The sequence below is a fragment of the Ascidia mentula genome, chromosome 5 (assembly GCF_947561715.1).
Source record: "Ascidia mentula chromosome 5, kaAscMent1.1, whole genome shotgun sequence".
NCBI lineage: Eukaryota > Metazoa > Chordata > Ascidiacea > Phlebobranchia > Ascidiidae > Ascidia > Ascidia mentula.
Window position 1 is genome coordinate 13,684,954 of NC_138570.1, and position 25,835 is coordinate 13,710,788.

The 25,835-nt window shown below is 35.7% G+C and overlaps 4 protein-coding genes across 5 annotated transcripts; 2 read left to right on the forward strand and 2 right to left on the reverse strand.

Moving 5' to 3' along the window:
• Window positions 1–1,214: 1,214 nt before the first annotated feature.
• Window positions 1,215–4,206, reverse strand: LOC145902965 (contactin-associated protein-like 2). The gene is made up of 7 exons (XM_082991056.1): window positions 4,133–4,206; window positions 3,550–3,701; window positions 2,987–3,100; window positions 2,795–2,920; window positions 2,215–2,363; window positions 1,963–2,092; window positions 1,215–1,399 (listed from the first exon to the last, which is right to left on the reverse strand). The coding sequence occupies exons 1-7, from the start codon at window positions 4,204–4,206 to the stop codon at window positions 1,215–1,217; spliced, it is 930 nt and encodes a 309-aa protein (XP_082847182.1).
• A 480-nt stretch (window positions 4,207–4,686) lies between these two features.
• On the reverse strand, window positions 4,687–9,005 carry LOC145902966 (neurexin-4-like). The gene is made up of 7 exons (XM_082991057.1): window positions 8,932–9,005; window positions 8,349–8,500; window positions 7,786–7,899; window positions 7,594–7,719; window positions 6,875–7,026; window positions 6,625–6,754; window positions 4,687–4,871 (listed from the first exon to the last, which is right to left on the reverse strand). The coding sequence occupies exons 1-7, from the start codon at window positions 9,003–9,005 to the stop codon at window positions 4,687–4,689; spliced, it is 933 nt and encodes a 310-aa protein (XP_082847183.1).
• Window positions 9,006–14,385: 5,380 nt separating this feature from the next.
• On the forward strand, window positions 14,386–15,788 carry LOC145904002 (serine/threonine-protein phosphatase 2A catalytic subunit beta isoform). The gene has a single exon (XM_082992206.1). The coding sequence runs from the start codon at window positions 14,539–14,541 to the stop codon at window positions 15,496–15,498; it is 960 nt and encodes a 319-aa protein (XP_082848332.1). The 5' UTR covers window positions 14,386–14,538; the 3' UTR covers window positions 15,499–15,788.
• Window positions 15,789–15,791: 3 nt separating this feature from the next.
• LOC145904001 (uncharacterized) lies at window positions 15,792–25,724 on the forward strand. Of its 2 annotated transcripts, XM_082992203.1 has the most exons (16): window positions 15,792–15,878; window positions 16,152–16,268; window positions 16,354–16,482; window positions 16,688–16,767; window positions 17,901–17,969; window positions 18,125–18,158; window positions 19,348–19,449; window positions 20,320–20,450; window positions 21,583–21,723; window positions 21,805–21,890; window positions 22,102–22,391; window positions 22,555–22,606; window positions 23,008–23,172; window positions 23,249–23,330; window positions 23,751–23,833; window positions 23,957–25,724. In XM_082992203.1, the coding sequence occupies exons 1-16, from the start codon at window positions 15,866–15,868 to the stop codon at window positions 25,464–25,466; spliced, it is 3,084 nt and encodes a 1,027-aa protein (XP_082848329.1). In that variant the 5' UTR covers window positions 15,792–15,865; the 3' UTR covers window positions 25,467–25,724. The 2 variants fall into 2 exon arrangements, with proteins under 2 accessions (XP_082848329.1, XP_082848330.1); XM_082992204.1 differs by lacking the exons at window positions 15,792–15,878; window positions 16,152–16,268; window positions 16,354–16,482; ... (1 more) ...; window positions 17,901–17,969; window positions 18,125–18,158 and having other exon boundaries at window positions 18,334–19,483.
• The last annotated feature ends 111 nt before the right edge of the window (window positions 25,725–25,835 follow it).

Consider the following 25,835-nt stretch of genomic DNA (forward strand, 5'->3'; position numbering starts at 1 on the left):
AACGACTATTATTTGAAAATGTCTATTCACAATAAATAACTCTTTTTTTTATCTTCAAGTATAGCTTGATGATTTCGTTGTAACGGCGTTTTTTAGAAAACCCAACATATTCATAACTAACTTATTCATTTTGCAAAAAAACTGCCAATTAGAGCGATCACATGTTTTACTCTCACAGTTTCACATGTTTAATTTTTAGACAGATGACTGTTTGTCTATAGCAAATATGAGACTCGATTGGCCCAAAACCACTATGACTAAAACTGAACAACAGTTATCAATTCACTAATCTAGTTTGGTCCCAATTAGAATGTTAGCTGCGGTTTATGTGCTTTTTTGTCTCATTAGTAACGACACACCGGAAGTGATTGATCTTGGTAGGCCTGCACAGTGCCATCTGGCGAGAATACAAACTAACTATAACTAACCGGTATTCTTCAGCTTTAACTGATTTTAGAATTAAATACACTTGCAGAAGGTCGCTTTGACATGGAAACCCCTTGTTGTTTTAAACCCAAAAAACAGTGCAATATTGAACTTTAGGAATATAGGCAGGGTTACCATCGGGACGAGATAAAAAATAAAGACGTTGCATTTAGATGCCGAAATCTTGTATAGGATTATCCTTGCGTAAATGGCCTGCACATCCGAATACAAAGAAGATTTTATTGCAGAGATATCGAAAAGGCATGAATCGTCATTGAGTATAAGTATGCGGGCAAGGAAAAGTACCAATGATAATATTAAAAAATAATCATGGCCCATTTAAGTACAAATTTCCATACGTGATTTATTTGTTTTTCATTTACCTCCAATAGCAATATTTGCTATAAAACATGATCAGCCTGATAAAATTTAGGAATATACATTTCGCTCTGTGGGCATCGTTAGTTCCTACATGCAGTAAACAACATACAGCAATATAAAACGTGGTTAAAATGTAAAAAAAATAAACAACTCAGAAAAAGGAATTAAAACCATTATACACCTGTTACAGCAGTGCTGTTACCGAGTGAGCGTCATAACACCATACGGTGGCACGCATAGTAGAAAACAATAAATATACTTTGTGTTGAATGGAAGCAACGAAAATACAAGAAAAAAATGTTTATTTCTTTTTACAGAAGCGCAAATTTTATTTATGTGCAACTTTTTGTTGAGCTGTAGACAGGGCCACTATTTCGACATATACAGAATGTTTCATGTTGTTGGAATTATCCCCAGCATTCGAGTGGGCCGATCGTATAGTAACCAGATTCTCCAGCATTACCTGTATCTCCAAATGCGACTTTACTCACTGGCAAATCGCTTTTCAAGGTCACGTACCCATCATCAAAGGTACTAATAGATTTGCTGTTTTGATCGCAGTTGCATTTAAAATCTGGATCGATGCAAGTACCTTTATAGGACAAAACAATTTTACCTCTGTAACTTTCAACAAAAAAGTACAATAAGTATAGACCTATACATTAATCTGTGAGTAGTTACAAGCAAACATATGTAGGTCACTGAGTAACGTTCTGTTTTGTGATATGACACATAACCAATCACACGTTTTTTATAGAGTAAACATAAACACAATATTACAACTAAAAACCTAAAATGGTGACTAATTGGGTGAAATTAGTTTTCGTGCGAACTGATCAGATACGTAGGTGCTCACAGCATTACGCAATCGTGGTGGGTAGTGACTAAATTTTGAAAGCATTTTAACTGACAGTATTCAAATCATAATCCTAACCAGAAGCATATGAAGTGAATTACATAGCAACAATCGCCTGACGAGGCCAAAATTACCGCTTTTTTGTCAGCAATACACGATAAAATACATTACAATTTAATACATGCATTTAAAGTTGTGGTGATAACATTAGATGCAAACCAGAAACTTCCAACTGACAAAGTAGTTAATATTAACCAGCTTTGCAAAACAAAACGATTTTTTTGTTTTTAATAAAGCACCTGTATCCCCACACACACATGAGAAAGGGGTGTTTGTTCCAGCCCAATGATCCTTAAATATCCCGTCTTTACCAGCATAAGATCCATACACTAATCCACGTAAGTGCAAAACAGAACCGGTGCAGTTGTACTAAAAACATTTTCTTTTCGGAAATAAAAATCTCGAAATATTTTTTCACTGTTTAAACTTTTTTGCAAGTTGTTTATTTTACACTTAAATGATATCTTACCACTTATCAAGATATTCCATACCTTCAAATACTGTCTGCACTCTGCAGAAGCGCCAATAATCGCTTGTATTTGGTGGCTTGTCAGTGCGTAGTTTATGTAGTGTTTGTCACACAGTGCTGATTCGCAGGTTACCTCCATCGTTGGTTTAGATTCGAGATCAACAATTGTTTCTGTGTGTGGTATATAATCACGTAATGTGTTTATTTTCAAGAGTTAGTTTGTGTACATATAGTTTCGTCTAGCGTGCTTAGTTTTTTCATTTATTCTAAACGGACTTGTTTGTATGAAATGGGGATTTTAGTTTATAAAACACCGCAGTTGACGTTTTACGGTGTATTTGGGCGCTAACGTACAAACAAAAGTCATTACATTTTGACGTAATAACAGCCTTCACAATTTGTGATGTGACTGAATTAAATCACAATTCCATCTATTGCGTCATCAAAGAGCAGAGTGGTTATTTGTTTTGGTGTTGGCCGATGGTAACAACATATGTATAGTGTTCAAAAAAACTACATTAATTATGGCAACAAAAAATAAGGAACAAAGCAATTATCAACCCTTTTTTTCTGAGAAACAAAGTGTTACAATCGAATCTTACTTGCCAATCCACCCTCAAACTGACAAGTAGCATTGAACGGGTCTGTAGTTTCATCGTTCGGATGAATCAAGTATGTTCCATTTACTCTCTCTGCCACGTGGGCACACGTTTCTACTATTCTCACATCTGTGGAAAAGTAATATAGACTATAAACACCAATCGACAATCAAGATATTTTTTGTTTTAATTTACCAGTTTCACATTTACTTCCGCTGAAGCCAGCGGGGCAGATGCAGTAGAATCCGTTGTAAATATCGTGACAGGTTCCATTGTTCGTGCATTCGTTCATCGCACAATCGTCTACAGCTAAAAACGCGAAGATTTTTTTCACAAGATGTTGCAGTGACTTGTATTTTTGAATTTGCTAATGTCAGCTGACTGCAGTTTTACAAATGGGCATTAATTCATACCAGGAATGGTTCTCAAATATCTTTTAAACCATGTCTCACATGTTTATTAAAAAAAATTATCGCGCCCATCTTAATTTATACATGTTAGTCTTATTTTACTGGTGGTTATATATACCACTATTCACTAACTCAAACATCCTCGGCCTAATTTTTTTTAAAACTTTGCCCCGGCACACTTTAGGAAGCAATAATGGCTACGTATGGTCCACTTTTAGGGAAACGAATTTAAACTGCAATCCTAATAAAAGCCCAGTACGACAAACACAACCACTGAAATCACGAAATGTTTTACTAAATAACACTTGGGAATGCTGGGAATTTTGGATTAAACCCCACAAAACTTACTGTTGCTTTCGCTTGCGCAGCCAAGAGGTTCCGATCCAGTGTAGAATGCGGTAATTTTAGCTGTGACTTCCACTTTGTAAGTTAGATATGGTATGACAAACATCAAGACTTGCATGCATGTGGCCCTCATAACGACTATTATTTGAAAATGTCTATTCACAATAAATAACTTAAAATTTTTTTTATCACAAACGTCTTCAAGTATAGCTTGATAATTTCTTTGTAACGGCATTTATTAGAAAACCCAACATATTCACAACCAACTTATTCATTTTGCAAAAAACTGCCAAATAGAGCGATCACATGTTTTACTCTCACAGTTTCACATGTTTAAATTTTAGACAGATGACTGTTTGTCTATACTATAGCATATATGAGACTCGATTGGCCCAAATAAACCACTATGACTAAAACTGAACAACAGTTATCGATTCACTTATCTAGTTTGGTCCAATTTGACTGCGGTACATGTGTTTTTTTGTCTCATTAGTAACGACACACCGGAAGTGATTGATATTGGTAGGCCTGCTAAATACCCTTGCGAGAACTCCTGGCGAGAATACAAACTAACTATATAACTAACCGGTATTCTTCAGCTTTAACTGATTTTAGAATTAAACACACTTGCAGAAGGTCGCTTTGACATGGAAACCCCATGTTATTTTAAACCCCAAAAACAGTGCAATATTGAACTTCAGGAATATAAGCAGGGTTACCATCGGGACGAGATAAAAAATAAACACGTTGCATTTAGATGCCGAAATCTTGTACAGGATTATATTTGCGTAATGGCCTGCACATCCGAATACAAAGAAGATTTTATTGCAGAGATATCGAAAAGCCATGAATCGTCATTGAGTATAAGTATGCGGGCAAGCAAAAGTACCAACGATAATATTAAAATATAATCATGGCCCATTTAAGTACAAATTTGTGAGCGTCACAACACCATACGGTGGCACGCATAGTAGAAAACAATAAATATACATTGTGTTGAATGGAAACAAAGAAAACAAGAAATATTTGTTTAGTTTTATTTTGACATGAGCGCGCAAGCTTTATTTATGTGCAACTTTTTGTTGAGCTGTAGACAGGGCCACTATTTCGACATATACAGAATGTTTCATGTTGTTGGAATTATCCCCAGCATTCGAGTGGGCCGATCGTATAGTAACCAGATTCTCCAGCATTACCTGTATCTCCAAATGCGACTTTACTCACTGGCAAATCGCTTTTCAAGGTCACGTACCCATCATCGAAGGTGGTAATATCATCGCTGTTTTGATCGCAGTTGCATTTAAAATCTGGATTGATGCAAGTACCTTTATAGGACAAAACAATTTATTTCAACAAGAAAGTACAATAAGTATAGTCCTATAAATTAACCCGTGGGTAGTTACAAGCAAACATATGTAAGCCACTGAGTAACATTTTGTTTTGTGATTATATGACACATAACCAATCACACGTTTTTTATAGAGTAAATATAAACATAATGTTACAACTAAAAGTCTAAAATGATGACTTATTGAGTGAACGGGAGCAGCATGATGAGAAGTGTTCCTCGTTCGTTAAACTACCGAACTCGCTAAAACTTAATTTAGCGATGTATTTACGAGCGAGGGCCTCGGCACGAAAGAGAAAACGAAAGATTACGTCCCTTTTCAGGAGAAAGAGATCTTGGCTTAGCCTTAAATACTATGTTTCTGAATACGAGTTGCGTAATTTGCCATAATTTGCGCATATGCGACATAGAATCTTGAATTTAGCCCACATTTTTTGTTCGTTTACATTATTTAGGTAAGTTTACGATAATATGAGATCGCAATCACAAATCAAATTGTTGCTTTGGTTTTAGGCTTAACAGTTGAGGAAATGTCTTGACATTGTATTGATCAATCTCATTTTAATTGATATAAAATTTTAATTGAATTACAATCCTACCACACTTACTTTGCGATTTATTAAAATCATTTACACGCCGAAAACTTACAATGGGTGTTAAAATACCCATAGTATCCTGATCAATATTATCAAATTTTTTCGCCTTCATTCGTGCAGAAAAATGTGCAAGGTCAGAGGCACATGAAAATTTACAATTGGCGAAGTTTTATTTACATAAGACGTTATAAAAACAACCCATGCAAAATTGACACTATATTCTCGAATGTTGTTGTTCTGTCGATCGTTTTCACAACACTGAGTGTTGATGCAACTGCAAAAAAACTGTTGGTTTAACGACAGCAACTCCCTTGGTTGTGTTGGGCATTTTGATAAATGGCCGTTTCTTGATCGTTTCGAAATTTAAACGATTGGAAACATTTCGACGATTAAATGCGGATTAGTGTTGTTTCTTATTAAGCGATATTAAAATATTATTTTGTTTTGCTGTTAAATACCTTTTATTTTATAGCTTTTGCAAATCTTCGAAAAATTAATTAAATATATACTGATATTGTAAATGTAGGCAAGCAAAATTAAACTATTATCCCCAAGTCTAACATATACCATTTTTGGCTTATTTTTAAAACAAATAATTGCAAAATATGCTGCCGTAATGCAGTTTTTCGACAAAAATTAGTTTAGCGAGTGGTCTGAGATCCTCGTTAGTCAGCGATGAACTAACGGGATCATTTTGCCAGAACGCGACTCGTCATGCCAAAAGTTGCGTTAGCTAGTTTATACGTCCATGTCAAACCCGCTGAACTTCACGAGGTGTGCTCATCATGCCGCGCCATATACGTAGGTGCTCGCAACATTACGCAATCGTGGTGCTGGGTAGTGATTGAAAGCATATGAACTGACAGCTTACAAATCATAACACTAACCAGAAGCATATGTAGTTAATTATATGACAACAATCGACTGACTACGCTAAACTGAACACTTTTGCTATAACTGTGCGAGGTAATTAGTTGTTAGCAGCACACGAGAAAATACATCAAAATTTAAGTAATGTATTTAAAGTTGTGGTGATAACATTTGATGCTCACCAGAACATAGTATAGCTGGCTTATAGCAGTGGCCATATTAACCAGCTTTTCAAAATCAAAACGAATTTTCTGAAAAAAGCACCTGTATCCCCACAGACACATGAGTAAGGGGTGTTTGTTCCAGCCCAATGATTCTTAAATATCCCGTCTTTACCAGCATAAGATCCAAACGCTTTTCCAGTTCCGTGCAAAACAGAACCGGTGCAGTTGTACTAAAAACATTTTTATGGAAATAAAGATCTTGAAATACTTTTTCACTGTTTAAACTTTTTTGCAAGTTGTTTATTTTACATTTTTTGAATGATATTTTACCACTTCAAGATATTCCATACCTTTAAATACTGTCTGCACTCTGCAGAAGCGCCAATAATCGCTTGTATTTGGTGGCTTGTCAGTGTGTAGTTTATGTAGTGTTTGTCACACAGTGGTAGTTCGCAACTGCCGACCTCCGTCGGTGTCTTAGATTCGGGATTAACAATGGTTTCTGTGTGTGGTATATATAATCACGGTTTCCATAACAGATTTATTTGCAAACGGTATTTTGTGTAGGCTATATATAGATTCGATTGGTGTGCTTTTTCATCTAGTCTAAACAAACTTATTTGTATGAAATGGGGATTTTAGTTCATAAATCATGGTTGACATTTTACGGTATATATTTGATGGGCGCACACGTACAAACAAAATTCATTACTGCCATGGTCTGCCATGCGGCCGCCGTCGTAAAAATACAGTACGTTTATGCCAGAAGATCAGTACATTTTTAATTGCAATATGCCTGGCAGCAACAGGAATTTCAAAATTCATTACATCTTGACGTAATAACAGCCTTCACAAGTGGTAATGTGACTGTTATAAATCACAATTCCATCTATTGCGTCATCAAAGAACAGAGTGGTTATTTGTTTTGTTTTAAGCCGATGGTAACAACGTATGTATAGTGTTTTAAGAAAACTACAGTAAATATGGCATCATGGCAACAAAAAATAAGGAACAAAGCAATTATCAACCCTTTTTTTCTGAGAAACAAAGTGTTACAATCGAATCTTACTTGCCAATCCACCCTCAAACTGACAAGTAGCATTGAACGGGTCTGTAGTTTCATCGTTCGGATGAATCAAGTATGTTCCATTTACTCTCTCTGCCACGTGGGCACACGTTTTTACTATTCTCACATCTGTGGAAAAGTAATATAGACTATAAACACCAATCGACAATCAAGATATTTTTTGTTTTAATTTACCAGTTTCACATTTACTTCCGCTAAAGCCAACCGGGCAGATGCAGTAAAATCCGTTGTAAATATCGTGACAGGTTCCATTGTTCGTGCATTCGTTCATCGCACAATCGTCTACAGCTAAAAACGCGAAGATTTTTTTCACAAGATGTTGCAGTGACTTGTATTTTTGAATTTCCTAATGTCAGCTGACTGCAGTTTTACAAATGGGCATTAATTCATACCAGGAATGGTTCTCAAATATCTTTTAAACCATGTCTCACATGTTTATTAAAAAAAATTATCGCGCCCATCTTAATTTATACATGTTAGTCTTATTTTACTGGTGGTTATATATACCACTATTCACTAACTCAAACATCCTCGGCCTAATTTTTTTTAAAACTTTGCCCCGCCACACTTTAGGAAGCAATAATGGTTACATATGGTCCACTTTTAGGGAAACGAATTTAAATTGCAATCCTAATAAAAGCCCAGTACGACAAACACAACCACTGAAATCACGAAATGTTTTACTAAATAACACTTGGGAATGCTGGGAATTTTGGATTAAACCCCACAAAACTTACTGTTGCTTTCGCTTGCGCAGCCAAGAGGTTCCGATCCAGTGTAGAATGCGGTAATTTTAGCTGTGACTTCCACTTTGTAAGTTAGATATGGTATGACAAACATCAAGACTTGCATGCATGTGGCCCTCATAACGACTATTATTTGAAAATGTCTATTCACAATAAATAACTTAAAATTTTTTTTATCACAAACGTCTTCAAGTATAGCTTGATAATTTCTTTGTAACGGCATTTATTAGAAAACCCAACATATTCACAACCAACTTATTCATTTTGCAAAAAACTGCCAAATAGAGCGATCACATGTTTTACTCTCACAGTTTCACATGTTTAAATTTTAGACAGATGACTGTTTGTCTATACTATAGCATATATGAGACTCGATTGGCCCAAATAAACCACTATGACTAAAACTGAACAACAGTTATCGATTCACTTATCTAGTTTGGTCCAATTTGACTGCGGTAGATGTGTTTTTTTGTCTCATTAGTAACGACACACCGGAAGTGATTGATATTGGTAGGCCTGCTAAATACCCTTGCGAGAACTCCTGGCGAGAATACAAACTAACTATATAACTAACCGGTATTCTTCAGCTTTAACTGATTTTAGAATTAAACACACTTGCAGAAGGTCGCTTTGACATGGAAACCCCATGTTATTTTAAACCCCAAAAACAGTGCAATATTGAACTTCAGGAATATAAGCAGGGTTACCATCGGGACGAGATAAAAAATAAACACGTTGCATTTAGATGCCGAAATCTTGTACAGGATTATATTTGCGTAATGGCCTGCACATCCGAATACAAAGAAGATTTTATTGCAGAGATATCGAAAAGCCATGAATCGTCATTGAGTATAAGTATGCGGGCAAGCAAAAGTACCAACGATAATATTAAAATATAATCATGGCCCATTTAAGTACAAATTTGTGAGCGTCACAACACCATACGGTGGCACGCATAGTAGAAAACAATAAATATACATTGTGTTGAATGGAAACAAAGAAAACAAGAAATATTTGTTTAGTTTTATTTTGACATGAGCGCGCAAGCTTTATTTATGTGCAACTTTTTGTTGAGCTGTAGACAGGGCCACTATTTCGACATATACAGAATGTTTCATGTTGTTGGAATTATCCCCAGCATTCGAGTGGGCCGATCGTATAGTAACCAGATTCTCCAGCATTACCTGTATCTCCAAATGCGACTTTACTCACTGGCAAATCGCTTTTCAAGGTCACGTACCCATCATCGAAGGTGGTAATATCATCGCTGTTTTGATCGCAGTTGCATTTAAAATCTGGATTGATGCAAGTACCTTTATAGGACAAAACAATTTATTTCAACAAGAAAGTACAATAAGTATAGTCCTATAAATTAACCCGTGGGTAGTTACAAGCAAACATATGTAAGCCACTGAGTAACATTTTGTTTTGTGATTATATGACACATAACCAGTCACACGTTTTTTATATAGAGTAAATATAAACATAATGTTACAACTAAAAGTCTAAAATGTTGACTTATTGAGTGAACGGGAGCAGCATGATGAGATGTTCCTCGTTCGTTAAACTACCGAACTCGCTAAAACTAAATTTAGCGATGTATTTACGAGCGAGGGCCTCGGCACGAAAAAGAAAACGACTATGTTTCTGAATACGAGTTGCGTAATTTGCCATAATTTGCGCATATGCGGTATAGAATCTTGAATTTACCCCACATTTTTTTGTTCGTTTACATTATTTAGGTAAGTTTACGATATTGTGAGACCGAAATCTCAAATCAAATTGTTGCTTTGGTTTTAGGCTTAACAGTTGAGGAAATGTCTTGACATTGTATTGATCAATCTCATTTTAATTGATATAAAATTTTCATTGAATTACAATCCTACCACACTTACTTTGCGAGTTATTAAAATCATTTACACGCCGGAAACTTACAATGGGTGTTAAAATACCCATAGTATCCTGATCAATATTATCAAATTTTTTCGCCTTCATTCGTGCAGAAAAATGTGCAAGGTCAGAGGCACATGAAAATTTACAATTGGCGAAGTTTTATTTACATAAGACGTTATAAAAACAACCCATGCAAAATTGACACTATATTCAGGAATGTTGTTGTTCTGTCGATCGTTTTCACAACACTGAGTGTTGATGCAACTGCAAAAAAACTGTTGCTTTAACGACAGCAACTACCTTGGTTGTGTTGGGCATTTTGATAAATGGCCGTTTCTTGATCGTTTCGAAATTTAAACGATTGGATTCATTTCGACGATTCAATGCGGATTAGTGTTGTTTCTTATTAAGCGATATTAAAATATTATTTTGTTTTGCTGTTAAATACCTTTTATTTTATAGCTTTTGCAAATCTTCGAAAAATTAATTAAATATATACTGATATTGTAAATGTAGGCAAGCAAAATTAAACTATTACCCCCAAGTCTAACATATCCCATTTTTGGCTTATTTTTAAAACAAATAATTGCAAAATATGCTGCCGTAATGCAGTTTTTCGACAAAAATTAGTTTAGCGAGTGGTCTGAGATCTTCGTTAGTCAGCGATGAACTAACGGGATCGTTTTGCCAGAACGCGACTCGTCATGCCAAAAGTTGCGTTAGCTATAGTTTATACGTCCATGTCAAACCCGCTGAACTTCACGAGGTGTGCTCATCATGCCGCGCCATATACGTAGGTGCTCGCAACATTACGCAATCGTGGTGCTGGGTAGTGATTGAAAGCATATGAACTGACAGCTTACAAATCATAACACTAACCAGAAGCATATGTAGTTAATTATATGACAACAATCGACTGACTACGCTAAAATGAACACTTTTGCTATAACTGTGCGAGGTAATTAGTTGTTAGCAACACACGAGAAAATACATCAAAATTTAAGTAATGTATTTAAAGTTGTGGTGATAACATTTGATGCTCACCAGAACATAGTATAGCTGGCTTATAGCAGTGGCCATATTAACCAGCTTTTCAAAATTAAAACGAATATTCTGAAAAAAGCACCTGTATCCCCACAGACACATGAGTAAGGGGTGTTTGTTCCAGCCCAATGATTCTTAAATATCCCGTCTTTACCAGCATAAGATCCAAACGCTAATCCAGGTACGTGCAGAACAGAACCGGTGCAGATGTACTAAAAACATTTTTATGGAAATAAAGATCTTGAAACACTTTTTCACTGTTTAAACTTTTTTGCAAGTTGTTTATTTTACATTTTTAATGATATTTTTCCACTTATCAAGATATTCCATTCCTTCAAATACTGTCTGCACTCAGAAGCGCCAACAATCGCTTGTATTTGGATGCTTGTCAGTGTGTAGTTTATGTAGTGTTTGTAACACAGTGGTGGTTCGCAACTGCCGACCTCCGTCGGTGTCTTAGATTCGGGATCAACAATTGTTTCTGTGTGTGGTATATATATAATCACGGTTTCCATAACAGGTTTGTTTTCAAGAGTTAGTTTGTGTACATATAGTTTCGATTAGCGTGCTTAGTTTTGTCATCTATTGTAAACGGACTTATTTGTATAAAATGGGGATTTTAGTTTATAAAACACCGCGGTTGACGTTTTACGGTGTATTTGGGCGCTAACGTACAAACAAAAGTCATTACATTTTGACGTAATAACAGCCTTCACAATTGGTGATGTGACTGAATTAAATCACAATTCCATCTATTGCGTCATCAAAGAGCAGATAATGGTTATTTGTTTTGGTGTTGGCCGATGGTAACAACAAATGTATAGTGTTCAAGAAAACTACATTAAATATGGCAACAAAAAATAGGGAACAAAGCAATTATCAACCCTTTTTTTGTGAGAAACAAAGTGTTACAATCGAATCTTACTTGCCAATCCACCCTCAAACTGACAAGTTGCATTGAACGGGTCTGTAGTTTCATCGTTCGGATGAATCAAGTAGGTTCCATTTACTCTCTCTGCCACGTGGGCACACGTTTTTATTTTTTTCACAACTGTGGAAAAGTAATACAGACTGTAAACACCAATCGACAAACAAGATATTTTTTTTTTAATTTACCAGTTTCACATTTTCTTCCGCTGAAGCCAACCGGGCAGATGCAGTAAAATCCGTTGTGAACATCGTGACAGGTTCCATTGTTCGTGCATTCGTTCATCGCACAATCGTCTACAGCTAAAAACGCGAAGATTTCTTTTCACAAGATGTTACAGTGATTTGTATTTTAAAATTTTCTAATTTTAACTGACTGCAGAGCTTTACATATGGGCATTAATTCATACCAGGAATGGTTCTCAAACATTTTTACCTATGCCTCACACTTTTGTTCGAAAATTTAGTGCGCCTATCTTAATTTATACCTGCCAAATCACTCATAAATCAACATCCTTGGCCTAAATTTTTTTAAACTTTTCCCCGCGACACTTTAAAAAGCAATAATGGTTACATATGGTCTGCTTTTATGGGAAACGAATTTAAATTGCAATCCTAATAAATGCCCAGTACGACAAACACAACCACTGAAATCAGGAAATGTTTTACTACATATCACTTGGGAATACCGTGAATTTTGGATTAAACCCCACAAAACTTACTGTTGCTTTCACTTGCGCAGCCAAGAGGTTCCGATTCAGTGTAGAATGCGGTAATTTTAGCTGTGACTTGAACTTTGTAAGTTAGATATGACATGACAAACAACATGACTTGCATGCATGTAGCCCTCATAACGCCTACTACTTGAAAATTTCTAATCACAATAAATAACTTAACTTCGGTTTTATTCTTTACGCTTAGTCGACTTATTACATGTCTTCAATTATGGCCTAATGATTTCGTTGTAACGGCGCAACCCAAAAAAACCTAACTTATTTAATTTTACAAAATACTGTCAAGAGATCACATGTTTTATTCTTAAGCGATCACATGTTTTATTTTTATATTTTCACATTTTAGACAGATAACTGTTTACCTAGCATATACGGGACTCGAATGCCAACCACCATGACCAAAGCTTAACCAACAATAATTCACTTATCTAGTTAGGTTCCAATTAGAATGTTGACTATACGGTGTATGTGCTTGTTGGTCTCATCAGTGACACACCGGATGTGATTTATTGGTACGCTTGCAATATGCCCTTGATTTACCTCTTGACGTGAATACAAACTAACTACCAATCGGTATTCTTCAGATTCAACCAAATCGGATTTTAGAAATAAATACACTTGCAGAAGGTCGCTTTGACATGGAACCCCCATGTTATTTTTAAACCAAAAAATCGCCCATATACTGGGTTTACCATCAACATGGACTATAAATATTTTATCAGGATGGTTGGCCCTTTTTTTGAAGGTGGTCAATCTGAAAACCTTTAGCACCACGCCATATGGCCCAAACAATATTTTGTATTTTATGGACAAATAAGGCAAGCCTCAGCAGGGGCCTCTACGCTTGGTGGCGAAAACTAAGTACGCAAGTCCAAATTGAACGTTTTTTTGAAAATAAGCACATTTGAATTGTCTGAGATATTGCTTGTGTAAATAAGCACAAATCTTAAGTTTTGTGGGGCACGGAATGGAGGTAATAATGGTTATAGGTTTTTCGGCTTCCGCGATATTTGATTTGACCCAGTTAGCATGACACGGCGTAAAGCTTACAAAATTAAATAAGTGTTTCATAATAAGCAGACGTGACAATAATGACAGAATTTTATTCTTGACAACTGTTTTCACTCGCTCGCCTTTACGAAAATATCCATACAAATTATTTGCCGTTGGGGTCATAAGATTGGGAATCTGATTTAATCTTTATTTTAAATCTAATCAAAGATATTTTCGCTGAACAAATTTATTAAAACCAATTAAATAAAATAAAAAATCCATTATAAAATTTTTAATCATTTAATAAAACTATTCCAGTGATTTTTTTTATGTTTTTACACAAATCGGTGTGAATAATGTCCCAGGAAATTGATTGTCTTTTGAACGCCAGGTGGTGCTGTAACTCAAATATTAAAAGCGTTAATGTTTTACAGAGATGATGAAATTTTACCGAAACGCTATATTTGATTCGCACTTGTGTATATAAGTCGTAGCCTCACTGTGATTTGCCATTCTGGTTGGTTTGCAGGTTAGGATAAGTTGTAACTGTTCGATTTTGCAGTGAAGAAGCTTGAAGATAAAAAGCCTCGATGTCTGTGACAGCAATGGATGAAAGCCCGACTGTTCCACAACCAACAAACAAAGACCTCGATGAATGGATTGAGCAGCTTTTTGAATGCCGCCAACTCACAGAAAACCAAGTAAAAACGGTGTGCGACAAAGCTAGAGAAATTCTTCAACGCGAGTCCAACGTCCAGGAAGTAAAATGTCCTGTGACAGTTTGTGGAGATGTACACGGTCAGTTTCATGACCTCATGGAGCTTTTTCGAATTGGAGGAAAATCTCCAGATACCAATTACCTCTTTATGGGAGACTATGTCGATCGTGGATACTATTCAGTTGAGACCGTTTCGCTTCTTGTAGCTTTAAAAGTTCGCTACCAGCACCGAATTACAATTCTTAGAGGAAACCATGAATCTCGTCAAATCACTCAAGTGTATGGGTTTTATGATGAGTGTCTACGCAAGTATGGTAATGCCAACGTGTGGAAGTATTTTACAGACTTGTTTGATTACTTGCCATTGACTGCATTGGTCGACAGTCAGATTTTCTGCCTTCATGGAGGTCTATCACCATCTATCGACACGCTGGACCATATTAGAGCTCTCGACCGACTTCAGGAAGTTCCACATGAAGGGCCAATGTGTGATCTTCTCTGGTCAGACCCAGATGACCGTGGTGGTTGGGGAATTTCCCCACGTGGAGCTGGCTACACATTTGGTCAGGACATATCCGAGACTTTTAACCACCATAATAGTCTTACACTGATTTCACGTGCCCACCAGTTGGTCATGGAAGGATACAACTGGTGTCACGAACGTAATGTTGTAACTATTTTTAGTGCACCAAATTACTGCTATCGTTGTGGAAACCAGGCTGCTTTAATGGAATTAGATGATACTTTGCGTTACTCATTTCTTCAGTTTGATCCAGCTCCCCGACGTGGGGAACCTCATGTCACTAGACGTACACCTGATTACTTTCTATAAAAAGTTCACATCTTTTTTTGACATTCCTTGCACCTTGTATTCAATAGTTACAATTTGCATTGCTGCATTTAGGTGTATGTCATTGGATTATTAATTTTTTTGTTGTTTTCTGCAGTTTACCAAACAATTCTGGAAATTACAATTGGCCTTTTTATTTGAGCGTTGTATCTAATGTATTGTATCCTACGGATTTGAAATGCATTAGTCAAAGGCAAAAAGTTATTGTGTTTTTTTTTGTGCCTGCTGTTGTAAATATGTATTCGACAATATAGTTGATTCTTGTGTGTATGTTTAGAGACAAGGTAGTTATGAATGCATAGAAGTAGAAGTCTGATGTGAAATTGGGCTTCTGTCCATAACTGAAAACATGGAGCAAAAAGGTATTGGTTTCCATTTGCCACATGAGCATTTAATCATATTATTGGTCATAACTTCCAAAATAGAGCTATGTATGGGCCTAACTGAAGTTGCAAAAACCTTTTAAATGGGTAAAGGTAATTTTCAAGATATGTTGACGTATACCATATAATATTGCGAGCGCAATGATGGGTCTTTTATTTTAATTGAAATGTTTTGTCTGGCAAAGTGGTCATGTATTAAACATGTACACATCAGCATGTGTAATATGTTACTTTTTAATCTGACTTGTGTAGATATTGCAACAAAACCCATGAAGCCTGATTCCCAGGATGGACAACAATCCAATGAATTAGGAAACAACCAGAAGGATGCAGGTCATGCACCTTGCAGTGTCACTGTAGTTGCACCAGGTTTGCCCACTGTGTGTAACGTTATTTATAAATACAAAGCCATCATTCCAAGCTGTGGCTGTTTCATTCATACGTCATACCACAGATAAGCAAAGTGTAAAACCCACTCACCCAAAGGCAGTGGGTGGACTTCTACAACAACTAGCTCAGCAACCTGACAAGTACAGTGATATTCAAAATCTTTCATCATCCAATGTAACCAAATTCAACTCCGGTATGAATTGTGTTGCTACAGAAAAACTAGTGTTTGATTTTGGTTTTGCCATCACATGTGTAAATTTGCACAGCATGTTTCGTAACTTGGCAAATAGAAGGCAATGATTTACATAATGTTTACTTAAGTTGCTTCCTATCCAGTGGTACCCCTTTAACTGTGGAAATACAGTATATAATTGAAAGGGTTGTATCTTATTTCGCAGGCTATTTTCACGAGATTTACCAGGAGTCGCAGGGCTGGCATCATGGAAACTGGCAACGATCTTGTCCCTTCCGATGTGAGGTATATAACTATGATTTTAACCACTGATAAGAAATCATACTTTACATGATTTGTACTATGTTACACACACCAACACATCCTACATATTAACCCCTTTTTCTGAAAATGACTTCCAAACACAAAGGTGTAAAACAGTGTGACAATGAGTTTCACACTAGAAAATATGAATGTATTCACATCTGCACCAAAGTTAAAATCCTCAAAACAAATCTTAGTTGCCAATCTTATTGATGTAAAATACCCATATCAACACACCAACTTATGTATTATTGTTGCAAAATTTCATAGATTTGCAGATACTTCCGTATCTGTGCTATTGCAACATATGCTAAACTAAGCTTTTGGATCTTGCATATATTCCAATCAATTCAAATTAGGTACCATCACATGTTGTTGTGATAAAAACAAAATGTTGTTCACTAAAGTGGTCAAACACATGTTATTTAAACTTGGTATCTTTGTTAACAAATATCCAGTTCATTGCAGAGTTCATGAAAGTCATTTAAAACCTGGGTTTTAAATTTAGATAGAACAAGATAATTCCACAAAATTTAGGGGTCAAAGCTCAGACATTAGTGGGCAAAAATAATACTGTTACTGATTCAAGGATCTTAATTTAATGCAAGTTTCTCCTCTGTGCATACGGCAAATAACAATAAACTTAGCCCCAAAAAACAATTTGATATTAAGCAGTTGGAAATGATGAATTAAAAAGTTTAACAAGTTTCATCAACAGTGAGGAATTCCTCTATGTCTAGTTAGTGATAAACACCTTGAACTGCAACTTGAGTGTACTTAAAGTGCTTTGGTGTTACAGTATTACCATTTAGGGAAACACACTACTTCAAGAAAGTCTGTGAAGGTCTATCTTCTTTGCTCAGGTCTGGGTTCTATTCTGCCATAAAAATACTTCCATTCACAGGCAATTGAAAAAATTCTATGAAAACCTAAATAAGTACAATGCAAGTTTGATTTTTTATTACCATAAACAAAACAAAAAACGCTGATTGAGGACCAACAAATCACGAAAAGGCTCATCTTTTCATATATTTCCATTTACACTTTACACGCATATACTAGTTAGTTCATGCTTTCATGAATGTTTGTAAATTGTCTTCTTTCTACTGTGGAAGCTTTGTGATGTGAACTGCACCAGTAAACTGCATCTTCAACAACACATGGCTGGAAGAAAGCACCTTATGGTAAGTAAAATTGAAAGATTTCAAATATTTTTAATTTATTTTATTATGCCTTAAACATTGTAACGTTTTTAATGAATTGTGTAACACTGACCTGCAATATTAACTCATTTTTAATTTTTGTAAACAAGACAGTAACTTGAAACTGTTTTTAACAGAAATCTAAAATGGAAGGATCAGCATGTTTAACAGGTAATGCAGGCAACTTCTGTTGTATTTATTTAGTAAGTCCCAAGCCATATTTCTGTAATAATACGTCTTCAAACAGTGACTGCATAAATTGGACTTTTTATTCATTATCTACAGTACATAAGTATTCACAGCCCATCAGGACCAAGAGGTATTTATTTATGCATTAATAGGGGACTGTAAGCAAGTTAAGCAAAGCAATGAGCTGCACAAACATGTAGAAACCGAAGGGTTTCAACATGCCTAAACTGAACAATGCTTTAGGCATGTATGCCCTCTTTGCTTCGTTGAAGCAGAGTTTAAAGGTAAATGCAGTATCATGAAAACAACTGCTTTACCTTGTGTATCGTATTGAACTTGAACTACAAATACTTGTGGTACTATGTGCTGGTACTATCTAATTTGAATCCACTTTGTTTAAGCTAAACTAACAGTACCTTGCATGACTGTCATACATACAAACAAAAAAAATTAAATTGTTGGAGGTATTTAAATTTTTTGTAAAACATCAAATACTGAGATTTCAGTGCAGAAAATATGAGGAAAATAACACTTACCATATTTTGGTTATGTGAAACAAACTAAAACATTACAATAGAGACACAAAGTTCAATTGTTTTCATATAATTATATGGTGGCAATTTGATTGGGTGCTTTGCATTGAAAATAAAAACAAGTAATTTATTGCGCTGACCAGAAACCAAGAATTACAAGAGAAAGCAACACATAAGAATATTCTGCTATATCGAACAATGTTTTTGAAACACATAATGCAGCACATAAATTAAAATTTAATCACCTTATTACAGTCTACCAAAACCTGAAGTTACTGTGGGAATTTAGAAAAACATATTTTAATGTCAGCAGTGAGCGAGCGATTTAATGTTTGGCATCTTAACAAAAAGCAGAACTACAATCTGCCAGCCAAAATCACTCTTATTTGCAACTAAATATGCAGAAACTCTTTCGTGAAAAAGTTTTTTCATGAACAAAAAAAGCTGTTTCAAAGAAAATGTTCCTTTTGAACATTTAAACCAAATCTGTTTTGGTTGAACATGAGGATAAATCAAAGCAACATATTTGTTCATTTTTAAAAGATTTACCACAATAAAATCTTATAAAAACTACAAAATTACTCAGATACGTTATAATTCATTATGTTCAGTTGATAGATTTTTGTATTTGTGACTAGACCAAACAGCCAACAATTCTGCCACATTGAAACAACCAGTTGCAAAGAGGGCACAGGTTCAAGAAGCATTTGAGGAATTGGCAAAACAGGAACCAATACTTGGTAGTTGACAACAGTTATTTGTATTGAATATTATGTAAGTTTGTTTAATAGTGCAGTGTTCCAAAATTTTATGGCACATTTTGATCCTCAGCAATGGTTTGTGGCAAACCAAATTTTAGTATCAAGTCCGCTTTATTGGAACAACACTACTTAACAAAAGTAACCTTCCAAAATAGCACTAAAATAGTAATTAAAAGGGTAAAATACAAACTCTTGTATATATTCCTTTCTAATATTTGTGACTTAACTCAATGTGTACGAAATATTTATTTACACCTACAATTACTTGCATTTTTCTACATTATGATTTTGTCCACGTTGCTGACATATATGTGCAAATTCACATCTTTGTGTTAACAAATACCTTGGCCTGCATATATGATAGTCTATGCCATGTAGGTAGGGTATCCACATATTAATGAATGTAATGCAGTGTTTTCAGCTATGGAATTATGAAAGTTCATATTTGTTGTTTTTATATATTAATATAGAGTGTTAAGAAGTGTCAGTTAGACTAACTGTTTGTTAATCATAAGAAATTTGAAACATTCCCTTACTTTGTGACCAAAAACTTACATAACCATTAATAAAACTTTTTGTAAGGCACAGGGATAAATGAAGGCAGGATTCCCTTGTGTTTGACAGTGGCATGATTACGTATTGCATAAAACTAATATGTGGTGTATTATACATTTTAGTTGAGTTTATTTTACAAACTTGAGAAAGGGTGAACAAAATGGAAAAATTATATCTTTATAACAGTTTAATGAATAGCTTGCAACAGTTATTTGGCTAAAAGCACTATTTCAAAAATCTTGCTGAAATGACAGGCTATGATTGTCCAACTTATCCGTGTAATCAAATTCACAGGTTTGCATATGGTGTTTGAGGAAGAGTATGATGACATACTGAGCTATACATGCAAGTTGTGTAATCTTCAATTAATGGTTGCATCAATAACAGCCCATGTAGTTGGATGGAAACACAGGTTTAAATATATGGTGAGTTCTTGCACAAAGTTTTTTCTTGCTTTTAAATGTTCAGAGCAGTGTGCAAGGTCCTATTATTGTATGCCATAGAGCAGTGGTTCCCAATCTTTCTTGGCTTGTGCCACCCTTACAGAATATGTAAAGATTTTGTGGCATGCAATGACGACAAACGAACGATTGTCATGAATATTGCTATTGACATTTCTATCTGACTCCAGGGGTTTTATTAACATAAAATTTTTTTTTAAAAAAATACTACCTGTGAACTATTTGGTGAAACATTACCGGAGTAAATATTAGAAAACGTTTGCAACACCCTTGAAATTTACTATTATGGAGTGTGGTCTGGGCCAGCCAATCAATAAATAAAAATAAAAAATACCCATAAAAAGTGCGTCCAATTAATCAAGAAAACATGCAATTAAAACTATCTTGCATACGATAACCCTCTATTCCTCTTTGCACATTCGTGTGTGCTAACAGCTTTTTCTTGAGTCAAACTACATTCCTAATATTTGCAACATGTTTAACAACTGAACTAATTGACTTTACACACAGGGAAACAGCATGCCATTGCAACAACGTAACTATTGAATAAACGGATATCTCATCCTTAGCCAAGTGCACAGAAAATGACTCTGGTCCTTATAGATTGACGAAAAATAGCACTTGTTTCATAACAATGCAGCATGTTCAGTAACAATTGCCACATGTTCCTCACATCAACAATGCTTAGAAACATTAGCTTGTTTCACATGGAGTGCACAAGATATTAATAAGTTTACATGTTTTTATTGACCATTATTCCCATTGTCCTTATAATAGAATCCCACTGATTTTAAATCCCCATATCAAACAATATGAACAGTGGGAATTACTCATATCTTTTATCATGCAGTTTGCCTAAAACTGGTAGGAGTAAAATTCCTGAAGTAATGGCAACTAATTTCCATCAATAAGCCCACAAGAAATATGACAGTGGCCTGTGATCTAATCAAGTTGGGTAAATTTGGCCCTGCTTTGCTAACAGTCTTCCTACCCTAAGTTTGTTAATAGTTCACTTGAACTTGTTGAAATCTGAATTATTTTTGCAAAAAGAACTTTCCTCTTATCACTGTAGAAAAACAATATTATTTTTTGACAGCAAATTCATGATTTTGAACGCTGGAAGAAATTGAATGCTGTCAACCCATCTGGTGGAAGTAAAGTAACTGGTCTGATGAGAACATATGCTAACAAAATTTCCCATTTTATTAACGGCGCCTACAAAATACCTAAAATTAAGGTAAGGGTGACAATGTATCAATATTTCAATCTCATTTAAAAATTGTACTTAGATATTTAAATTTCAGTTATACTTTTTCAGGTTATTAAACACCAGGGTTTATTCCCATTTCAACCAAAAGCAAACAAGAAGCATTTCATAAAAACTGTTCCTGTGCAAGACAAAATGTGTGTATAATGTTATTTTAATTTGCATAATAATTTTGTGTCATCCAAGTATAATGTTCTTGTTTTGAATGTTGCATAGTTGCCATTAATAAAAGTTAACAATGTGCATGCAAAATTTGCCTAAAATGTTTTAAAATTATGAAGTGACATTTTTATAACATCACTCTTTAGTCAATCTTTGCATAACACGTCTATTTTAAAAATTTCTTAGCCCTGCTGTGATTAGCAATGAGCCAGCACTGATGAAATCCCGAAAAGAACTGGAGTTAGAAGAGCGTGAACGGATGTTGAATGAAAAAGAAAAACTCCTGAAAGCAAAGGAGAAGGAGGGAAGAGAGCGACAAATGCAGGAAATAAAGATGGAAATAAAAGACATGGAAATAAAGAGGCAAGAGCAAAAAAATATATATCGGGAGGAGATTCATCAAAGGGAAATGAAGCAGACAAAAGAAGAAGGGGGTCTCAAAAGTCAAGATGATCTTCTTGAACTTATTTGCAAAAGTAAAGTATAAGTTGTTTTGATAATGCATTTATTCGAAATAATTCTGCAATTAGGATTTTTGTGATTAATTAGAAAAGCACTTTAGCCAGAAGTGTTTGTCAAGTTTTCATGTGGTAAAAATTCTTTGATTTTAAATATTTGATTTTAAATAATTGTTTGCAGATGAGAAAGACAAGGTTTCTATTGAAACTAAAAGCAGCATTCAAAATTCAGAGTAAGTTATGTGGTTCTTATCATTACTTCAGCAGGGCCAAGTAACAGAAAACATATTAATTAGGGTTTTATTTGTGCTGTGTATTGTGTCACTTAAATGAAATTTAAAACAACATAAAGGCGTTTGCTAGTCATGATCTATGTGAACATGTCATTGTGCAAGCACTACTTTTTTCTGCCTGCAAAAGTTGTACAACAGTGTGTTTAATGAATGAATACTAGATCAATTTGAAACCAAAAGTCCCTGGCAGGCTGTCGATCGATTAAGTTGGAGAAACTGATGATGCCTTTTTAGGCGAAATATATTTTTCTCATAAAAAAACCCATCTGAGCTGTCCACAGATTGCTTTATGAAATTTAATATATAATTATGTTGTACAACAGTTGTTTTTAACATTTCAGAAGCTCTTTATCTGAGTCTTTTGTGTTGGAAGCACTTCTACAAGATACTAAAGATCGCGATGCTCACCAAGAGACTGCACTTATACTCAAGCTAAGTGCAGTTGATCGCAAAATTCTGTATCTTCTCATGTTACAAAGGAAAAGATTCCGAGCAAGTTTACAAAGGTTTGAATTGTATTTGTCAGTGTGGGTGATTGAATCTAAAAACACATTGCTTCATTTCGGTTGGAACTTTTTACAGGTTGGAGGAAAGTATTAGTGACAGACCTCTATCTTCGACTGAAATTCTCATTAAGACCCGGCTTGAATCAGCGTTAGAAAAGGTATATTGTGTAGGGTAATGCTGTCAGTTCCATCACAGCTTGCTTTACACACATGGTATTTTTTTGAAAAATCTTGGTTGTTGTACAACTTTATCGTCAAGTCTTCATAAATTTTAAAGAGTAAATGTGGAAACCACAACACTTAAGCTGCAGACAGCGACCTATCAGGTATCATCTGTGCAGCTTTTTTCTCCCCATTGCTTAGCTTGCCTGCTGGCCAGACGAAATAATGACTTTTATGTGAGCTATTACCTAGAATGGCACCAAACCCGTTGGACAATGACTGCCAAGACACCACAATGTAATTATTTCGTTTGGCCAACTGGCCAGCTTAGCAGTGGGGGGTTACAAGCTGTACAGATGAGACCTGATAGATCACTGCACGATCGTCCATAAATTATTTCTGATTGATACTTTTAGATGAAATCTGACGGGAGGCAAATTCTATCAACAGTTCTGTGGCCAGAATCGGGCGAAAGCCAACATGACAAACCCGAATTAAGGTATTTATCTGATATTAAAACAAACTGTTTTGAATTTTAGTGTCCATTTTTGTATATGGAAGAAAAATGACGACGTTGTATAAATATAATGTTACTAACTGCAATTTTTTTTTCGTTTTCTAGACACCTTGCTAGTTTGTTAAAGTTCCGCTATTATCAAGATGAACAGGAAGCAAGCAGTTCCAAGCCGACACCAATTACTAAACTTAGAGAGGCAATTCAAACAAACTATTCCGGTGATCAACGACGAAATGCTGCTTACGCATCAGCATCCCTGTTACGATCATATGATAGTCGTGATGTGGACATTCCGAAGTTGCCTGCGGATCGTGACATGCCACAGTCGTCTAAATCATATGATTATCACCACCATAATCCACATGAATCCAATCGATATCAAGACTTATATAACACACAGCATAGTAGTAACGACAGAAAAAGCGAATATTCACGAATTGAAAATCATGAAATTCGTAACAAGTATCACCAAAGGTACCAAATTCCTTCAAGGGATGATCCTTCAAACAGTCGAGAAGAGCTTTGGAGTAGAAGTAAAAATACGGACGAGGAAACCAGAAAAATGATGGAGGACAGAATCTTCGAGTCACTATGCAAAGGATCGCTTGCTCCAATCGCAAAAGCTTTTTCAAACAATCCCACTCTGCAGGCGGCTCTGAAGACTTGGGAGGGAAATATGGAGAGCGACAGGAGTGATACCTTACGCGATGATGCTGATGTCAAAGGCCATCTTAATACAGGTGAAAATTACGAACAGACTCGTGAAGATGAAAGTTACGAGGAGGAAATTCCGCCAAATGAAGAGGGAAGAGAGCATTTCAATCCATCCTCACAAAATCCATTTCAATATGATGACCAAAGTTTTGTCGGGGACGAAATAAATACTCATGGCGATTATCATGAAGCGTATCACGAGGCACCAAGTGTAAGCGGACTGCAAAGATCTCATGAAAATGACGAATATAACGTGAGTAGCGGTGTTCTTTCACGTGAGGGTTATGATAATGAACCCTACTATCACGAGTATCACGAAGAGGAATACCGCGAGTCCCAAGAAAGGATTTCAAACGCAACTAGAAGAGTTCGAACTTCGATTAAACGTGTTGTACGCAGGGATTACCACGACGGTTCGGACGAACCTACTCCAAAACAACCTCTACTGCCCTCCCCGCAAGTCCCAATCAGACATGAAGAAAATGTTCCTTTACTCAAGCATCCCCAACACATTGTCCGAGCACATCGACCAGTGCAAGGTGATGTCCCAATGCTAAATTATCCTGGAAAGCTACAAGTGCAAAGACCACTTCGCAAAAAAACACCTTTCAGTCACCAATATAACCATCAAAAACGTCCACTCTTTGGGAGTCCCTTGAAAGGAGCAACTGGACTTAGACATGCGCCGCCCAGAAAACTTGTTCCTATGTCAGCAGGGAGGGGTTTGCTACACCGTCCCCGCCAACCTTTACTGCGACACCCAACTTCAGCGCCTGTACTTGTGCGACCTGGTACATTAGTAAAGCGCAAAATACCCCTGTTACCAGGTGTTAGACCCCCACGACCATTAAAGCGGCCCTTATTACAAAGACCCCCGTCTTTGTTGGGCCAACCACAGTAATACCCAAATCGAGATCATGTCTCATTAGAATGTGTATTTATACGCATGGAAATTTGTTGATGTTTTTCTCGTTCATATAGTCCTTGGCATAAAATGTTTTTTCTTCTCTGAATTTCCATCTCAAAATATTTTCAGCCCGAGGAACACATTTTCCCAATATGGTTTGGCATCTACATCTTTGCATTTCGTTTGCATCGCTAACATGTGTTTTTGTTTTTTTAAGAGTTTGTGTTGAAATAAACAAATAAATAACTTTTATCTTATGTGGATTGATGAAACTTTTTATCTACGTCACACATTTATTTAGTGGCGCAAATACAGCACAAAATGTAAACAAAAATATAGGGAGTACGAACGCCTAATTATTTG